General features: G+C 43.4%; 1 protein-coding gene across 4 annotated transcripts in view; it reads left to right on the top strand.

The window, feature by feature from the left end:
- Window positions 1-2,264: 2,264 nt before the first annotated feature.
- HHAT (hedgehog acyltransferase) overlaps window positions 2,265-20,638 on the top strand; it is a 159,179-nt gene continuing 140,805 nt past the window's right edge. For all 4 annotated transcript variants that reach the window (XM_074579517.1, XM_074579515.1, XM_074579514.1 and 1 more), the window contains exons 1-7: window positions 2,265-2,437; window positions 2,815-2,951; window positions 4,325-4,392; window positions 6,094-6,207; window positions 6,819-7,013; window positions 8,291-8,503; window positions 12,081-12,252. In XM_074579517.1, coding sequence (XP_074435618.1) covers window positions 2,858-2,951; window positions 4,325-4,392; window positions 6,094-6,207; window positions 6,819-7,013; window positions 8,291-8,503; window positions 12,081-12,252 — 856 coding nt within the window. In that variant the 5' untranslated portion in view covers window positions 2,265-2,437; window positions 2,815-2,857. The remainder of the gene's footprint in view (window positions 2,438-2,814; window positions 2,952-4,324; window positions 4,393-6,093; window positions 6,208-6,818; window positions 7,014-8,290; window positions 8,504-12,080; window positions 12,253-20,638) is intronic.

Genomic DNA, 20,638 nt, shown 5'->3' with positions numbered 1-20,638 from the left:
GAAGAACGTACTGACTAACATGCTGAGGGCAAAACTTGGTGAAGCCCTGTCCGCAGCAAAGAGGATCTGGGTATCATAGAGGAGAATGTACCTGACCTTGAGATTTTACAACAGTTCCACAGAGCAAATGCAATATCTTACACCTAGGGGCTATCAAAATTGACATCGTAAACTGAAGGTGAGTCATTGCCTGGCAAAGAGAGGAAGAAAAATTGAAGGCAAAAAGCAAAATGATTAGAGACCACCACGTGGCTCTGATGGACAGATGTGATTCTTGAAGACATCAAAAGTTGCACTTTTGGTTAGATAGGGAAGACTTAACCCCTTGTATCAGTGTAGTCACCTGGAGTATCAGACACACGCCTGGCATTCAAAGATCAGGAAACAGGAATTTGAATATGCAAAGGCAGCCTCAAGGTGATCAGGGGAACTTAAAGATCCAGGCAGACAACATCCACAAAAGAATATGAAATATTTCCCCCATTAAAAAAATGACATCACTGATGTCAGCAACAGAGAGGGATACAACTCACATGGTGCAAGGTCAAATGAGCATGAATTGCCCAAACCTTTTGGGCTGGAAAGTCAATGTGTGCTTAACACTAAAAGCAGTGAGGTTCATTAGCTGTGTCTGAAGCGCCAAGAGGAGGGAACTCTCTCCCTGCTAAAGTGCAGGTTGTCAGATCCATGAGGCTGTTGTCAGCATCAGCACTTCCAGACCCATGTCCCTGCTTTGGTGGTGCTCTTCAGATCTGCTGATTTCTCAAGTTATGTTGTGATGACTGTAAAAACAGTGTCCCTGCATTAGTGTACCTTCCACCCCAGGAGGGGGAAAATACATCTGTGAGAGGCTCTTATGGACATCCTTTTGGTCTGAAGAGAATCCTTCACTTTTACTTCATTGTTAGTTTACACGACATCTCTTGGAACAACTTTTCAGAGACTGATATGTGGAAGAAGATGTCTGTGTTTTCACTCTTCCTTGCAGCACCTTACTGTTTCCCAGTGCCATCCCTGTGGCTTGTCCCAGCTCCTGTAAAACAGTAAAGCTGTCACCCTTTTCCTAGGATGCCTTTATACAAGTGATACTCACTTATGATCCCTCAGCTGTAAAGGTGTCCACATCCACAGTCAAGTCGTGGTAAACACTATGGAAACACAGACCAGAACAGTAACTTCTTACCCAAATGGTTCATAGATATAAACTAACTGACAGGTTCTCAGCAGATCTAAGCAGACCTGTATTGGACGTTTTATGCCCAAAGACGTTTCATAGAATCTTAGAGTAGTTTGGGTTGGAAGGGACCTTTAAAAGTCATCTAGTCCAAACGCCTTGCAATGATCAGGGACATCTTCAACTAGATCAGATTGCTCAGAGCCCTGTCCAACATGACCACGGATGGGGCATCTACCACCTCTCTGGGTAACCTGTTCCAGTGTTTCACCACCCCCATTGTAAAAAATTTCTTCCTTCTATCTAGTCCAAATTTACCCTCTTTTAGTTTAAAGCTGTTACCTCTTGTCCTATCATAACAGGCCCTGCTAAAGAGTTTGTCCCCATCTTTCCTGCAGGCCCCCTTCAGGTACTGGAAGGCTGCTGTAAGGTCTCCAGGAGCCTTCTCTTCTCCAGGCTGAACAACCCCAGCTCACTCAGCCTGCCCTCACAGGAGAGCTGTTCCATCCCTCTGATCATTTTTGTGGCCCTCCTCTGGACCTGCTCCAACAGGTCCACGTCCTGCTTATGTTGGCAGCCCCAGAGGTGGACGCAGTACTCCAGGTGGGGTCTCACCAGAACAGAGTGGAGGGGCAGAATCACCTCCCTCGACCTGCTGGCCATGCCTCTTTTGATGCAGGCCAGGATACAGTTGTCCTGGGCTGCGAGCGCACGTTGCCGGCTCACGTCCAGCTTTTCACCCAGCAGTACCCCCAAGCCCTTCTCCTCAGGGCCGCTCTCAATCCCTTCATCCCCCAGCCTGTATTGCTACCGGGGCCTGCCCCGACCCAGGTGCAGGACCTTGCACTTGCTTTATTGAATCTTATGCAGCCGCAGCCGGCGAGGAGCGGGGATCGGGGCCTGCCCCTCTCCATGCACCAGCCCCCGTGGCCGATCGGACCCGCAGCGGGAGGCGCGGCGGGGCCGGCGCAGGCCGCCGGGTTCGTTCCGCCGCGGCAGAAGGGCCGCGGCGCCGCCCGCCGGCCGGAAGCGGGCGCGCAGGGGCGGGGAGCTCGGTCCCGCTCCGCCCCGCTCCCGCCCTCCCTCCGCGGGGGGCGGCCGCAGCGGGTGGGGCCGTGGTCGGGTGGTCTGTGGATCGGCCGGGGGCATCGCGGCCCGGAGTTGCCCCTCGCCGGGGGTGTGCCTGCCCGCCGCAGGGCTGGAGCCTCGTCTCGGCCCGCCTGGGGCTGCTGCTCCCGCTCCTGGTGGCGGAACCCTCCTCAGGTAAGGGGGAGCGGGGTCCCCCCTTCACTCCCCTCGGTCCCCGGTCGGCGAGAACAGTCGGGGTCCGGCCCTGGCCCTAGTTCGGATCCGGGCCGCACTGAGCTCTCGGCCCCGGGGCCTCCGTAGCTCTCGCGGCCGGGCAGGGCTCGCCTAGCCTACCCTCCCGGCGCGGAGCCCGGCCGACTCCTTGCCCTCACCCGCCTCGCCGCAGGGCCGTGGCGGCGCCGGGGCCTGAGGCGCGCTCGGTGGCCGCTGCCTGGCCCGCCCGGGTCCCGCGCCGAGGGCCCGGCGTGCGGTGCCCGATGCGAGTTGTCCTGCCGCTCGGTACCCGTCCGTCTTCCGCGGGGAAACCTCTCCCGTCCTCTCTTTCCCCGCAGGGAGGCAGCCGGCGGGGTCTGCGGCGGAGCAGCCCCCGGGCCGATGCTGCTGCCGGCCTGGGAGATGTGTATCTACGGGCTCCTGGCCGTGGGCTCTCACCTCTACGCTTTCTACGAAGCGCACCAGGTGTCTCAAAGTAAGTCAGCGACGGGGCTGTGCCCGCTCCTGCAGCGCTTCCAGCTGGTGGCTGGTGAGGCTGCTGGGCTTGGGTTGTCCTCTCCGGGTTGGTTTCTACTTTGCTCTTCTGCAAGGAGCGCCTGTGCGCTTCCTGGCTGCACACCAGCCCTGTTTGAGGAAGCAGTAGCCAGCTGCCAGCTGGGCAGAGAGCTTTTCCCAAGGCTTTTCTGCATCGAGTGCTGGGACACCCTTGGAGGTGGTGTCCTGGCACTCAGCTGTCAGGGAGGAGACGAGGGAGACCACTGAAGCTCAGCTACTCAAATGGGGGAAGTGCAGGAATGTTGGCTCTGAATTGGATTTTTTCCTGGCTAGTCTTGAATCTTCTCCCCTGCAGCCTCATGGAGGTGGGTGGTTCAAAAGCAGCTGTACCTCTTGATGGTGCTTGCTGGGGGTTGAACTTGAGGAGGCCTCAGGGCAGGTGGGTCCTGCCCTGCCTGGAGCTCTGGGGCTCCTCTGCTGGGTTGTCTGTGCAGCTTTTGGGGTCAGTTTGCTTCCAAATACCCACCTGTGCCTTGCGTAACCTCTTGGTAGCTGCTATAGTGGCTTGGTTCGGTTCAGTGGAGCTGTGTAGTGCAATTTAAATACAATTTGTAGATGAAAAGAAGCTGTGTTCTGGCACATCGGTATCTTAAGGGAAATGAAAAGGGTATTATCTAATAAAAGTATAGCTAGTTAGAGGGGCTCGTTAGGGAAATGTGTAATGCATCCTGTTAGGCTTTAATCAGCAAGGTGTTCTACATTAATGACCCTGGCTGGCTCTCAAAAGAGCTTACAGGAAGAACAGGAGTGCCAGAAAGGCACTTGCAGGGTAGTGAAGGAAGTGCTGGGTGAATGAGTACAGAGCTGTGCACCCACATGCGCAGCACGTCTTTTGCAGAGATGGCAAAATGCTGTATGGGAGCGGGCTCTGGAGGCAGCTTCTCTGAGCGGCTTTGCCCTGCTCTGGCTGTGCTAGTCACTGTCAGCTCTGTGTGTCTCTTCTGCTCTGGTGGGAGAAACCAGGCAGCCCTGAAAGAGGGGAAATGAGGATTAGTGTGGGTTCCGTGTGGTAAAAGGTTGGTCGCTGCCTGCTACTGCCCTTGTTGCAAGGGAAAATCAAAACGTAAGTTCTGAGCATTCAGTGGTTTTGCCTTTGCCATGGGGCAGAGCCGTGGCCTGGTTGGGCAGCTTGCCTGGTGAGCAGTGACAAGGTGATGTGCGCTTTCCTGGCTCCAGGTGTCTCCATGGGCAGAGGCAATGTGGCAACACGTTGCTCTTGAGCAACAGAGGCCACATCCCTGACTCTCTGCTCTGGCTGCTGTGTCCTTAGCAAAGGTTTGCTCTTCTCTGCAGAGTATGAAGCTGTGATGGACAGAAGGTTTGGGCTAGAACCAGGGACTCTCTTCCAGGGCCTCAAAAAGGTAGGACGGGTGATTGGTACCAGTGTCTTTTATTTTGTGGCAAGAATGTGAACATCATGTCTCCATGCCCTTTGCTCACCGGTGCTTCTGATTTAGCTTCAGAGGTTTGTAGTAACTTTGGAGATCGGGACACTGATAGTTAATTTTAGTAAGTCTCTGATGAGGAAAAGGGACTTGCCAGGTGTGTCTAGATCTAAGAATCATAACCAGAGTTTTATTTTGTTTCTTGATCCCTGGGCTCAGTGTCTCTCCTTTGTTACATCACTTAATTATCTTCTGTTTTACTGTTCAGCCTTAAAAGCTGTGATGAGAAGTGTCAACAATTCCTGCAGCCTTTTTCCCCTTTTTCCTGTCACTGGGTCGTTTGGATAATGCTTAACATTAGTGAAAATACATTTTCCTCTTGGTTGACCTGTAGTTCAGGATAGAGGAGAACAGATTTTTGAGGTATAAGGGCTTTAAGAAACATGGTTGTTCTTAACTAAAAGAAAACTAGCATCCCTCTACCCCAAACCAAAATCAACCAACACCCCACCACCACCTCAGCCCCCCTCCCCGTCTGCTTTTGACCTCACATCCTTTTGAAGAAGTGCAACTAATATTGAGGATGATTTACACAAGACCAGGAATGCATATTTGTAGAAGTATTTTGGTGTTTAGTCCCCCCATCACTGCTAGTTAGGGACCCTTGATATGTGCTTTCAAGAAAGTCATAAAGCAATTGTGGAGATGAACTTTTAGTGGGGCTGTTTACTGCGGGCAGGGCTGCCAGCTGATCCCCCTTACCTAATGTAGATAAAAACCCTATGTCACAAGAGTCTCCAGCTGACCTAACTTAATCTGATCCCACCTAAGCTTTCTTGAAACAAGGAGTGAAACTTCTCTCCTGGCCAGGTGCCTTTTCACCGAAGCTCTTGGTCTTCCAAGGTGGAGCAGTGTTGCTCTCTTAATCACTCAGGAGAGGTGAGGGACATGCACAGGGAAGGCAGTGCTCTGCTTCTCTGTCGCCTTTCTTAAAAGCTCTGTTGTAAAAGGCTGACAGAAGGTGAAAAAAGAAAAAATCCTGGCTAAACTTTGCATGGGTTAAGTGTAGTCCAAAACTGTGTTGTTTTTTTTTCTTTCTAAATGAAAAAAATCCTAAAATTAAGAGGATCAGGGCAAGCAGAGGTGTGAATTTGTTGGGTTTGCAGAGATGGTTAGCAACAGTAGTAGTAGCAGACTAATTTGTTGTTTCCCAAGAAGTTTCCTGGTGGGGAACCAAAGCAAGGATGTGTAGGACTGGGACGCCCTGAGAAACAGGCTGCATCTCTGTGTAGTCACCAGCCCATGTCCCAGGGAGGAGGGGTGTGTGCGTAGGTGCCTCCCTGCCCACTTTGTGGTTAGAAAACTCCCATGGTGTTTGTAGGGAATGGCAGTGACTGCTGCTCAATCAGGTTCAGTGCTAGCATGGGGTTTAGGAGTCACAACACCGTCTAAAGCTCTTTTTCTGAATTTCGCACCATTGGAAGTCAAAGCAGAGCTGTCGGAGCTCACTGCTGTAAGTGATCACAACTGCATTACTGAAAAAAGACATTCCCCAGATGTTGAGTTCTGTGGTGTTGGGTGACAGACCTGGTGTGTTGTGGAGATGTTTCCTTTGTCCTGTAAGAGCATGCCTTTATGGCCAGATACGCATACTCACCAGTTCCCTTGCTGCCCCAGGATCCCATGGACTTTGAGTGGAGCTACTGGATCGAATGGGGAAGGGAACGTATACTGTGGCTTCTGGCTGGTCACCTGCTGGTATCACAAGTGTCCAGGCTCTTGGTGGAGAAGGTATGTATGGATTTTCTTCACAGCAGGGAGTTTCTGTCGGTTTCAAGTTACTCCGGGCATGGGAAACTTGACACTGAGGCTACTTATGAGAAATCCCATTCTGTGGGGTGAATTGTTTGAGTGGGTCTGTAATAATGTCAGAGTGAGCTTGTTGGTTGCCTTAGTGTTTGGAGACTTCAGCCTCCAATCCATGAAAGCCTGTGCTTTTTTGTGACCCACTAACGAGTGTCATTTGACCTGTACACAAAGGAAGGGTGTGATTATTCCTTTCCAAGATAGAGGTGATGACTGCTTGGGTTTAGGCATGATTGTGTGTAATGACCAGCATGTGGTGTCACACATGCTAGTTTAGGGAAGGAAAGGAGGAAGTTATGTTCTCCCTCTAGATCAGGGAGGCTCTGGATTTCACACACACTACTACAGAAACCCCTTCCCTTCTGTCTTTATGGATACAGCTGAGTTTCCCTGTATTGTTTCATATGTGTTCTTAACCTTGTTGGCTGCGTTTGTTTCTACTGTAGACTCTGTGTAAGACAGCACAGATATTGAGTGCATTTTTTTTCTTTAGAAATAATTAAATTTTAAATTGTTCTTTTTTCTCTTTCTAACAGTATAAACCATGGTGCTTGATGGTTTATGGAATGGCTGCCTGCTGGTTGTTACTGGGAATCAAGGGCTTTGCTGTCATTTTGTTACATGCAACTATTTCATTTGCTGTGGCTCAGTTTCAGCTGTCACTCCTGACATGGTTGTGCTCCCTTATGCTACTATCCACTTTACGCATACCAGCTGTGGAAGAAACCAAGGTAATGTGGGAAGGACTAATTAAGCATCAAATTAATTATGGTGGTGGTTGTCCATTATGGCAGCTGTCTATGATGGGGTACTACCCTTTCAGCTGATGTAAGCAGAAGTTGGCTTGAAAACCTTAGGCAGTAGAGCTGCAGTGACTTGTGCTGAAGCTTCTTCAATTAGAAAAGTTGTATTTCTCAACCATGCCGGCTGGTGCATTGACATGGAAGTATTTGCCTTAATGTGTAAGTGGTATTCAGTAGAGATGGAGTATGATACTACTTTACTAGTGCTCTAGTAAACACATTTCTTTTTCTTTGGAGCTGTAATCATACCAATTTAAGGTCCTGGGTTTTGAGTTCATATCCAGGAGTTGCTTAGTCAAGCCTGACCGTACCTTGTTGTTGACTGCAGCCTTCTGCCTGGAGAGGGGGACTGTTTCTCCAACACTTTGATTTGTACCACATGAGCTTGTTCACAACTGGTTGGTGCAAGCTCACTTTTGCTCTTTCTCTAATGGCATTTGCTGGGCAGTACAGATTTTAGAGAAACTGCTGCTTGGTTGTCAGGAAATGTCCTTGTTGCATTTACTTTGACTAAGGGGGAAAAACTGGGCATATGTTGTAAGGCTTATTGCCCTGATGCTCAGGGAGAGGAGTGAGTAGGATCTCTTCATGTGGTGTAGACAAATTGTGTCTTGCTGTGAGGAGGAGAGGGCTCACTGCAATACAAGTGTAATCAGCCAAACTATGTTTGCAGATGTTTCTAAGTTTTTTGGGATGATGTGTTTTTGTTATTGGAAACAGGTGTGATGGGTAGTGTCAAAAACTCAATAAAGGCTCAGTAACATCTTTCCAGCCTCGAGCACTCTCAGGAGTGACTGATTTTCTTCACATCTGAACTGTGGCCTTGTCAGTCAGTAGTCTCTGTTGCCAGCTGGTTTGGATATTGTATTACTGGTCCAAATCTGAGGGAGATAATGGCATTCCTGTAAGAAAAGCTCTCCTGCTGTTATAGTTCTTCACAACATAATACATTTCTGAAATCAAGCTGTTGTCTCTTTATGCTGGTTGCAGTAGCTCTGGAGGCCCTTTCTCCATCGACAGCCAGTGCTTGATGTTCACGCATTTAGCAGTGCTGTTCATTTCAGATGCTCGTTCCAGCTGCTGTTTGCTTTAGTTGCTTCCTGCAGCTGCTGACCCTGAAAGTTAGGATCTCTGGGTGGACATCGCTGTCCTGCTATAATAGAAAACACAGCACCATTGTGATCTGGCTTTGTTTTGTCTTGCAGAGAAAGTGGTATGACACTGAAAATGAGTATTATCTGCTGCTCTTCACTGTGTCTGTCCGCTGCCTTTTCTGCACCAGCTTCAGCCTGGAGTACTGCTGGCATGGACCTGCCCAGAAGTCATCCCACTCATTCCTGTGGATGCTGGCATATGTGTTTTATTATCCCACATTCCACAATGGGCCCCTTATGAACTTTGATGAATTCAGTAAGCAGGTAACAGTGTTCTTAAGATCACACAGTTACAGATTTTCAGTGCATCTGTCTCTCAGGTGAATTGTGTGATGAAATATTGAAAAGGATGGTGACTTCTTTTCAACTGCCAAACATAGACACAAGCGCTATTTGAGGAATAGATTAAAGCATGAAAGGTTGATGTTGGCTTATTTTTTATTCCTCATCTTGACAGATATTAATACCAATCATGAGAAAATGTTAGGTAGATGATTTCATTCAGTTTTCCTTGAGATGCTTTTTTAATGATATGTTTCATAATGTAGTTTACAGGTAAGCCTGAGTTTCTGTTTATCTTCCAGTTACCTACTTGACAAAAATTTGTACTGATGAAACTTTCAAACAGAAGGTGTTCCTAATGTTAGTCTGTATCTATTGTCCTTTTCCTCTGTAAGTGCTGAAGTACACTGCATGCAAAAGGGAAGGCTGTAGGTAGAAACCAATCTTGGATATTCATGCTTGTATGCCAGCCATGGCATAATACTGAACTCTCATAAGGCTGAGCTCATAAAATGGAGAATATATTTAGTCAAAATATATTGTCAAAATAAATCTTTGTATCTAATGCTTGGGTGGAGAGACGTTGATTAGATGCCAATGTTAGAGAAGGTAGAAAGAAAGAAAATAGTTCTTGAAGGATGGATGATTAATCTGATCTCTATTTCCTTCTAAAATAAATATTTTTCCCTCAATGAGATACTTTGTGGAAAAAAAACAAAACACCCAAACCTACAGAAAAGTAGTTTTAATTTATGCATGTTTTGACTTCAGTAAAAGTATCTATAAATGATGTTGTAATATTTTTCCTCCTTACTAGTAATTTGAAGGATTACAATTTTTATTTAGTCTTTGGAGATTAAGAATTGTTTGCATCTGAAGCTATCTTCCACATAATTTTGAAAATATCAAATAATGTTACTGGGATGTGAAGACTGGACAGTTTTGAGTGTAGTGTGGGGAATTTGAATATCAACTTTAAGAAAAACCATCCTCCCCAAGTTGTTCTGCTTTACAGGATGTCTTTTTGTATGGCATCAGATTAATCCCTTCAAACCAGGGAGCCAAAGACACATGTCATTATGTTTGGAGAGTGTTCATAATTTTAGCATGTAGCTGCTGGACTTGATTTTTGTTTTCCTTTCCTCCATCAGGTGGAATAAATTCACGTTTTCAGCAGTAGCTGGCTATTAACTCTGATACAGATTTCAGAGTCACAAAAAGCTACTGGTTTGTATTGGGAATTCCCAAAGACCACAATTTCCCTTTGTGTTGGTGTGAAAACAGCTGATGATTTACTTGGAACGCTTCAGACTTTAACAGCTCCTTTAATGTGAAAGACCTACCTATCTTACTGCATTTTTTTTTTCTAGCACCTTGCAGACTGCTTTTCAAGCCTGCTTCTACACGAAGACCCCAGATTCGCATGCTTTATTGCTTTCCTTATTTTCTTGCACACTTTAAGAAGTGAAATCACCACCCATGATGTCTATAGCTAACATCATTGGGATAAAGTGGATGAGTGGACATTTCAAAGGATAAAACTGCTTCTTCAGTTTATGTGTAGAAGCTTAGGCATTTCTTGCTTCTGTTTATATTTGGAAATTTTCTGTTCAAGCCACAGCAAATAGACTAGGCTTTATGAAAGTGAAAAATGAGATTCTGGTGGACCCCTAAGTGACAAGTCCTATGCTCATTTGTCTTCAGTAGCTTTGGAAGATGCAAGGCTGAATGTTGTTATCCTGGGCTGGATGTTGTAGGAAAAGTCCGCATAGACTTGCATAGAAACTGAGGTAATTTTTTTTTTTACTGTTTTTTGCTTTCTAGCTTCTGAAGTGTGTTAAATTCCACCTGTATTCATGAAGCCCTAGCAGAGGGAGATGATTTTTTTTTTTTCCCAAGGAATGTTTCAGAAGACACACGAGACTCCAAGTTGAGTAGCTTGGGGGTAGCTGGTAGGAAAAATTGTGGGGGGGGGTCTTGCATTGAAACTAAGCTCACCTGATATGTCCCAGCAAAGACCACCCATGTTCTTGGTATGAGGAGAAAAAGGAAGACTGAGAATGGGATGCCTATTTTTGCACTACGTTCTCATTTGAACATGCACAGACCTGTTTGGTTAAAGCCAGAAAGAAGATGGAACAAACTAAACAACCTTAACGTGTTTATTGTTGGTGTTTGCTGAAGTGCGTTGTCAGAGCTGTTATCTGAGCAGAAGATGCTGCCTTAACAGGTGAGGCTGGAGAATGGTTTTGAAGTTTGCAAAGCCCAGCAGTTGATTCAAAGTGCACAATACAAAGAGTGTGTTTATTGCAGCTGTCAGAAGAGACCACCTGTGGAACCCCTTGGCTAGAGCAGAGACTGAAGTGAGCATTCCAGCTGAGCTCACTGGAAAGCCGAAGTCCTGGAGATGAAGACAGAGAAGCTGCTTTGTGGCCTGAAATGCGTAATACCAATGCTGGCAATTGGTATCCATTGCCAGGCAGAAATGAGAGACTGTGACACTTCATCAATGGCCTCATTGAATTTCTGGGTTGAAGCAGGGCATAGCAGTTTGTCATGGCTTTGCAGGCCCATTGTGCAAATTCCCCTGATTAAATGGTAGTCTTCAAGCTTTCATCTAACTGGTACAAATGAACCTTCAAAATGAGTGTCCTGCTTAATTTGTAAGTGAGCAGAGCTAACTGCATGTTACCTGTACTGTCTGTGTGCAATTATGAGGGTGTGTTTTTTTCTGTGCAGACGGGTTGGTTGCTTACCTTTTACGTGCATATTTGGTGGCCAGTTAGAGACTTGAAGAGGAGATGTTGCACACACAAATGATAGACATACAAAACATGACTGAATTTTTAAGCAATACTATGTTTCTGTTATTTAATCATATTCTCTTTTACTGCAGAAAGAAGACAAAGTAATAGTATACCAATGTGTTTACTATAGTTAGTACTTGTAAGAGTTTGGGGCATCTTGAAAAGCCTGTCAACTGCAAACCTTGTCTTATCCGATATTTAACTTGCATGTAACTGCTATTTGCTCAGCATGTCACATAGGTCTTGCTGACCTTGGCAATGCTACATGAGAAAAATGAAGAACCGTCCTCAAATAATCAACTTTAGCTGGTAGAAACTGGAGGTACTTTAAGAGCAAGCAGTCCTTGTTTCTAGAGCTGCTGCTTGGAAACCCTTCTCCTTCATAGCTGTAGTTTCTTTAAGCTTTTTTGATTATCTCTAGTGGTTGATCAAGTTACAGGAATAACATGATCAGGAAAAAAGCACTCACGTCTGGTTTCTGTTCAGGTTAACAACACTTGGCCTTTTCTACAAGTTTGGTGCAGTGTATGTTCACGTTTGGCCTCTTGTTGATTTCTGCTCCTTACTGAGATTGAGAACGGACAGACCAGTCTCCCTCAAGGCTATGTCAGGAATTTCCAGATGGTGTAGTCAAATGGTCCCCTTGGTAATAGTAATGAATAGCAAATGAAATCTAAGAAAGTTCTCAGGATGAGTATTTGAGTAAAACAGTGAGTTATGTGCCATATAACATCTTTGGATTTCTTCTTTAGATGAGGAGACAAGAAGCCTTCAATTTGAAGACCAATCTCGGCACCTTAATTGTGGGCATAATTCGTATTTTCTTCTGGTGGTGCCTGGCTGAGCTGATGATTCACCTCATGTACATCCATGCTCTCTACAGCAGCGCTTCACCTTTGGAAGCTGCATCATACTGGGCCTTGGGTGAGTATAGAAACAATAGCAGAAGTCTTCCCTCTACCCTTACTTCAGGAAACCCTGTCTACTTCTCTTTTATGTCCATCTGTAGGTACTTATGAATAGTACATTATGGCCAGCCACTGTCCGAAAGGTGGTCTACTTAAGAGTCAGAAAGGCTAACATGTAGATCCTCTAAGAAGCTTACAGTTGAACTTACTGCGCTGCTTCCTAAATTAAAAAATATTCTGTATTTTTTTTCCAATCTAAAGTGTGTCTAAACTTTGGGCTAAAGTGGCTTTTCTCCCCAGGTCATAAAGTGGACACTTAAAACCAAAAAAAAGAAAAAAGAGCTTGTTTAGTGTAGGGATGGAGGAGGGGGGATGTTAAGAATTACCGTGTCTGTTGACCTCCTTCAGTGTTTGATGTTTCTAGTTTGTATTCATGTTGAAAGGTAAAATGACAGTACTAATGAAAAGAGCGGAGGGAAGGAATTGCAAACAACCTGGCCTGAAAGTAACAGTCAGTGCCTCCCAGCTCTGTTTTCCTGCTTGACTTACCCCTCTTCTTCCTTTCCTAGATACGTGGTATTTCATTAAAATGCCTAACTGTGGTGGGAAAAAATGAGCGCTGACAAATGTAGCATAAAACATCAAGAGATTCGGGGGCTGCTATATAGGTAGATGTAGGCTAGCCCGTAAGCAGCTGGCGAATGAAAGCAGAGAAACCCCAGGCCCTAAAATTGGGTTCTTAAAAAGCCTTGGTGACTGCTGAAGTAAAGGAGATGCCTCTTACTATACCAGCAAGTAACACGAATTGATACACACACTGGTATGGTCCTGTCAAGCATTCATTGGAGATCATGTATGTGATCATGTGCAGCAGTGCGCATTGGAAGGCACTTATGTATTGAACTCTGGTCAGTAGAGGGCAATGTGTGTGTTCTGTATGTGCATATATATACACATATGCTTAATATATATTTCAAAAATAAAATTTTTATGTATAAAAAAAGAGCAAGAGCAGATGGAGAGAAGAAAGTGAGTGGTTTGCCTCTGTTGTTTGTTCTACCCCTCCTCACTCAATCACTGTTTAGAAAGTGGATTTTGAGTTTTCGTCTGCTCTAAATGTCAGTTCATTGATGAATTAAATCTGTTAGCTCCTGGTATTGTCTGTATGTCTGACAAAATGCTTTGCTGTGTTACTGAGCATGTGCAACCTGGTAGGCGCTGGCAACTGGATAAGGCAGGCAAGTCTACAGAATTCGGGACAAAATATTCCGGCTTTGGTGTTACCAGTGGATTCTTCCCTCCCTTCAGGACTACCAGTGTTGATTTTAAAAAAGAGGGGGGAGGAAAAAGTTACTTTCCAGACAATACCTAAGTAGGCTGTATATTTATTTGACGAAATTAAGTATTATATCCTAAGAATTAAAACGTACTTTGAACAGATGATTAGAAGAGGCTAAAAATGCCTCAAAGCAACAGGTTGATGAAAGCCAGTGTTAAAGCAAGTTTGAACTGTAAAGCTGCCTGATTAAAATATGATCACTTGAATTGAAGCAAGTCCTCTGTGGAGACCCAGCTTTTAGGAGAGGTATATTCAAAGTGTAACCCTACTCTCATTGAGTCTTGTCTTTGTAGTAACGAAAGCAGGTGTTTAAATATTATAGTGCAAATGACATTCTGAGGCAGAAGTTTGTCACCTCTTAAATTGTTTTATCACAATGATTATACCGGTCACCTTAGGGTGACGGGCCACTGTTGTGACTTGCTTTAGGAAGCCACTGATATGCGAGTAAGGGTACTGGTAATATTTTTTTGTGTTGATCCTTATCATATCCTTATGGATCTTACCGTGCGTCTATACCAGTTCTTGTACAGAGCCAGACACTCCCATCTGTTATTTTGCTATGTTATAATTGATGTTCTTTAAACCAATTACACCAGATACCTCTGATTACATCAGAGATTTCGGACCAAGGAAGCAGCTTGTTGTTGACTCAGGAGGATTGACCACATGGTATATTATAATGTCTGCACTGCTGGGCTTTTCGTTCATTTTGTACTTCCTATTTAACAGCAGCAGCTTCAAAGCAATGGGGAGCATCTACTTACGTTGTGATGCCTGGCTGCACCGATATAGCCCGAGGGGAAAGGCTATGAGGCTGTTTAGCAATCAGCTCTAATTAGGGAGATCATAACCGCTCCTCCATTTTGCTTCTAGGATATCTTTGAACAGTGGGCAATAAATGCCAGCAGTGCAGGTAAAGATGAAAGTGCTATGAGATTGTGTTCTTGGCATCTTTAGGGCAATGCTGATGGTCAGTATACACCTTAGAAGTGTGAAGCTGCAGAGTGTTCTGCATCACTTTGTGTGGTGTTCCTGTGAGGTGAGACTGCAAAGAAATACAAAAAACTAAAACCAAAACGAACCCTAACTGAGTTCCAATGCTTGTTGTACACTGGCATTTTTAAACATTAATAAACGTACATGTCCATACGTGACAAGGCAGAAATGCTAAAGTTACCTGAAGTAACATTGAGTGCACACAGGTGTAAACTTAAGAAAAAATAGTTAATGTTTTAGCACAGAATTAATTTAAAGATGTCAGCTGGGCAGCACAGTATTGTTATTTATTGATCCCAGGAAGCCATTGTTTGGAGAATGAGAGCACTTTCTGGAATTCACAAATCATTGTGTCTATATTCACAAATATTTATGTCTGTGAATAGTTAGCTATTGGCATATTGAACAATATCAGAGCATTTGTGCTGATTTAACTCTGAGCACCAAATGCAGTGTTTATAACAATTCCATGTTTTTGTATAAGTGCTGCATCTCATTCTAGTATTGTCTGTCAGACTGTCTGAAAGAACTGGACACTTTCAGAATTAATGACACAGCAGAAAGACCCATATTCCATGATAATGGAAACCCTGATCGTTCATTCTTCTCAGTTTTTAAAGTTAATTGGGACTAATTTGCTGCCTTTACATTTTACACTGTAAAACGAAAATTTGCAGGCACTGATGATAAAAGCCACTATGGATTCCAGTAATCCAGTATCCTAGTGAACTACAGCATACCAGAAGAATAGCCACACTGGGCCAGATCAGAGGTTCATCTGCTCTAATGAGTAATGTTTGGACGCAGTATGTAAAGAAGCCTGGGAAAAGAAATAAAAAATGAAGGATAGGTAGGTTGGTGATCCTTTCCAATGTATGTTCTTCAGGCTTCTGTAGCTGAACGACAAATTCACTGACTCGTGTAGTAACAGGAAGCTCAACAGCACTACTTAAAAGATCTTAAATTGAAATAATTGATTTATTTTTTTTCTTCTCTGTGACAACATAGAATATCAGTGGTAAAATTCACGCTGGTGGGGGGTACATTCTGTTATGTAGAAACTGGAATAGTTGTTGAGTGTTGCTGATCCGTTTGTGTATTAAGTCTGATTCTGAAAATGCAGAGGTTGAAAAAAAAAAAAATAAACCACTGGCTATATTTTCCTTATGAGGTTTCACATCTAGCCTGCTGATTCAGCACCATTTACTCATCTCTGCTCATCTAAACAGAGCTTCATGTCAGTCTCACAAGGTATAGGGAAGGATGAAAGCCAGAATTCTGCATGAAAGTGTATTTGTCTAATACAATTGTTGCACTGGATTAATCCAGCATACTAATAGGTATTGTAATTCTGAAAATATGTTTGACTAGGAATCTGTATATATGTGTCTTGTCAGAGGTGTGTGTCTGATGTAGAGACTAACATCTGAGTTGTATGATACAATCATGAGCGTTCTGTGGGTTTCATGTATTGGTCTTAACCATGTGCCAGTTGTTTGTTCTAGTGAAGCATGTGCTAGTTAGTGTCAATTGGCTATCATTGTTTTAATTATTAACTACATTTAGTACTCCAAAAGAGTATTTATTTTCCCATGAGCAGCATGTAAGTCAATGTAGAAAGTGATCTGTTCAAAGGTGGAGTCACCTGGTTTAATTTGTAATTGGTGATTTCATGTTTTGTTTTGTTAAAAGAAGAAATGTTACCTAAGTTCCGCTTTGAAAGCAAGACCTACAGAGTAGTCTGTGTAAATTGGATGCAGGGTGCTGGTTTTGATGTGTTGCAGTTCTTTTTCTAATAAAGCCATAGATAGGAAATGGATTTCTGAGTTCATTTTAAGAAGCACGTGGTGTTTTGCTATTGAAATTAGGGTAGCTGTGCATCTGTCTAAATGGTGATGAAATGCTAACAGAGTAATCTGAGATTATTTTTTTTTTTTCCATCCTGCAAGATAATGATAAGGAGAATCTGATAAAATATTTGGCATCTTGATGTCTGTTTTGAAAATGGGGAATATAAACATTAATCAGAAAGCTTAGTAAGATTTTATTCTCTAAAACACTGGGTAGTTCACTGCTTTATAGAAAGAAGTGGATGGAGGGAGGTAAACTTTTTTATAAGCTTTCCTGCAGGCTAAACTTCCAGATAGCATTGGCAATTAACGTACTTTTATGACCTACATTTTTAAGTTGTGTGTGTTATGGCTTAACCCCAGCTGGCAACAAAGCAACGAAGTGCTGGCTCACTCCAACCCTGGCCCCGCTGTGTGGTTGAGGACAGAATCGAAAGGGTAAAAGTGAGAAAACTTGTGGGTTGAGATAAAGACAGTTTAATAAGTAAAGTGAAAGCTGCACACACAAGCAAAGCAGAACAAGGAATTAATTCACTGCTTCCCATGGGCAGGCAGGTGTTCAGCCACCTCTGGGAAAGCAGGGCTCAGTCATGTGTAATGGTTACTTGGGAAGACAAATGCCATCACTCCAAATATCCCCCCCCTTTCTTCTTCTTCCCCCAGCTTTATATGCTGAGCATGATGTCATATGGCATGGAATATCCCTTTGGTCGGTTGGGGTCAGCTGTCCCGGCTGTGTCCCTTCCCAGCTTCTTGTGCCCCCCAGCCTGCCTGCTGGCGGGGCAGTGTGAGGAGCAGAAAAGGCCTTGACTCTGTGTGACCATTGCTCAGCAATAAAGAAAACATCTCTGTATTCTCAACACCCTTTTCAGCACAAATCTAAAACGTAGCCCCATACTCACTAATGTGAAGATAATTAACTCTGTCCCAGTCAAACCCAGCACAATGTGATAATTGTTGATTTATTTAAAGAATTCTTTCCTGCAAGTATTTACTAATTAACATAATTCTTACTGTAGATGTTTGGGGAGTATTCAAGGTAGGTGGCTTCAAGGCATGTGTATCCTTGAAAAAAAGCTTCTGTTTTTCCTCTATCTGGAAGACCTGTTTATGCCTTGACCAAGAGTCCCTCGGCAGCTCTGTTTAGTCTTGTTTAAGTAACTTCACTTTGGGGTCTTTATATCCATTCACCTTTGTACTTAGCTTCCAGGGCAAACATTGTGGTATATGTTTTCCTGCCACTGCTCCATATATTTTAGGATTTTTCTTGCTTTTTGTGTGCTACTGGAAGGCTGGGATTTGAAGCTGGGCTGCACTAGTCCCTGTAGTACTTCTTTTGTTTCATCATTCCTTTTGATTTTGTGAGCTAACACCTCTTTCAAAGCACTGCCAGGCAGCAGTGAAAAACACTGCCAAGCAATATGAGCCTAATTATTAATTGCATTGTTTGCTGTTCCAGTAATGAAATTTGAGGTGCTTCGTGTTTTTTGCACGATGCTCTCTTTCAGTGGCTGGAGACAGGAATAGCAGAATTGAGTTGTCACTTTTGCACTAGTTCAGGTCAGTGTAGCAGGTACAAGTGGGCAGTTAGCCCTGGCCGGGGGACAGGTCAGCACTGCGTGATGTACGTGGGGTTGCTGGCAACGGCTGCAGAGCTCTGCATACCTGGGGGCTTGTGCCGAGTTGATTTGGTGGTGTGGTAGTCATATGTTGGTATGAAAGCTTCCCTCAGCATGTGGTGTAGCCTCCTGCTGTGGTCAATACCAAACTAGAAACATTGTAGTAGATCCAGTTCTGGGGCTGTTGTCAGGGAGGAGCATCTTGCTGTGAAGAAAATGCTGTAGCCCAGTGTGTAAGGCTTGTCAATAATCGTGCTCTTATTGATTGATTTATGGAGCTGGAACCTCCTGATGCATCTTATGATTGTTGGCATTATTGTTGAGATACATCTGTAGCCTATCTGCTCCAGTGCAGAGCCATATTTTTTTTAACCGTGACCTTACTTTGAGGGAATGCCTGCATAACTTTTTTTTTCTGTAGGGAAAGAGGCATGTAAGAAATAAAAGAAAGGGTAAATGAACCTCCTAAAGCCTGATACTTTAAACTTGATGATATGGCCCCAATTCGGCGCTGTTTTAAATGTCTGTTTCTTATTAGACTTGTGCCATATGTCAGTAACCCTTTTGGAATATGACTGCATATTTATCTCTGGTATGTGTTTTCTAGTTGAACCTGCCCTGGTACTTCACAGAAATGAGCATCTGCAATCATTAATGCCATAGGGTCAGTGTAGCTGCAAAAAGGGTAAATCTGTGCTGTTGTGCTTGTAATAAAATTGCCTGCTAAGTTATGGTTCTTGACCATGAGCTTTGGTGATGGTTTGTGGACAGAAAACTGCCAAGTGTGGCTTCTAATACCTGGATCCAAAGCTTTTGTCACTTACTTATGAAAATGTTCTGTTTGATAACTTCTGTCAAAAAATATCAGGCAGAGTTTTCAGAATATGAAAACTAAAAAAAATTAAAATTCTGTGAGTATTCTAAATTCTAACTATCCTTGAAACAAAGCTCTATGAGACTTAGAAAATGTGGTTTTGAAGTAAATTTAAGGAAGGTAAATATTTGAGGGTCTGTGGATGTATTTTTTAAAGCATAGGAAAATTTAGAATGTTTTAAGGATTGCAAGATGATAAATTGAAAATATCGATTTCTATAAAAGTTAATTTAATCTGGGACTTGAAACAGCTTGACTGTTGATGTGCATGTGTTTAAGATTGCATGGGTACTTTAACTTGATTCTTCTTTTTATCCCTTAATGTGTTTCAGTTTTAAAAAACTTTGACCTTGACTCTGAATCCTTTGAATTAATTTATTCTGGGGAAATGATACGTTTTTGCAATACTTTTTCCCTTAGGTGTGTTTTTAATATACACTTCATATAGCTTCTTTCCAATTTAACATAATGCTTGTGTGTGAGTTCTCTTTAAGCCTAAAATTGAACACTAGAGAACAAATTATGTGATATTGTTAATGAATTTGAGAAATTTAGCATGGATCTTAAATTTATTTTTTTATTTCATGTTTTTTAAATCAGGTGAAGCAGTGTACTTGTGGTTGCTTTGTGCTATAATGGAGCAAATGGAAAGCAGCTGGAATGCAAGAAGGTGTAAACCCTGTACCTGTTGCCAGTGCAGCCCAGCTGTTGTGTGGCTGTGAATCTTGCCTTAATTTTCCATGGGTGGCCAGAACTCTCACACAGCTGGGATAAGTTGAAGATGGATGAGAACTTAATCTACATAGTTTGATAGGGACCTTCCCATGGCTGGTACTGTGAGTCTTAGAATTGCCACATGCAGAGTCGCTAGTGCGTGCCGGGTAATGGTTGGTGATGTGACATCTACATTTAATTAAGATAACAGTGCTATTGAGCTGTCTGCTAGTTAATAGTAATGAAAAATTATATGCATGTTATTAGATATGGTAAAAATGTGGTTTTGTAATGGAACTTGTGTATTATAGCTCTGTATCTGAGAACTCGGAAACTTTCATCGTTGCATTTTAAAATTAAACGTATTGATTTTGAGGTCTCGAGAGAGTGGTAGACTGTGTCTCTAAATCTCTTTCCATTGTACACAGACAAAGGATTTTGACTTTTACCAGTGCACAGGCAGCTGTGATCTTTGTAATTGGTTTGTGTGGGTGTCAGCATTCAGCTCTCCAATGAAATTTGTCAGAAAGGAAATGAGAAACTGAATGAGGTGGGAATTAAAGCAGAAAGTTGACTGTATAGATGATTTAGCAGTAATCTAATGTGTAGCTAATTGGCTAATATCCAAATTGTGCTTCTGATTGTTTATTTTCCTCTGGGGGAGAATGTTATTGAATACTAGATCACTGCTTCCTTGAAGGAAAATACCGTAAGCTTCATGTCTAGGTATTTTGTTCTAACATCAGTTTTTATCTTGTATGTATGGCACAACTGTTTCTTATCATGCACATGGACCATGATATTAAAACTAAAAATGAGTTTTTCAACTTACATTATTAGTGCCAGAATTTCACCCTAGGTTACTATATATTAGATGAACTTTTAATGTTTAACTTTTCATTGTTATCCATAGTATACTCATTAGTCAGCAGAATGCAAAAGGGATGCTTTGGCAAAAAAAAAAAGGCAGATTTAGGTGTTCATGGACTTGTACTGCTGGAGTGAGA

The sequence above is a fragment of the Larus michahellis genome, chromosome 3, assembly GCF_964199755.1.
Source record: "Larus michahellis chromosome 3, bLarMic1.1, whole genome shotgun sequence".
NCBI classification, from domain to species: Eukaryota; Metazoa; Chordata; class Aves; order Charadriiformes; family Laridae; genus Larus; species Larus michahellis.
Note: the sequence above shows the minus strand (reverse complement) of the source record. Positions and strands in the feature narration are given on the sequence as shown.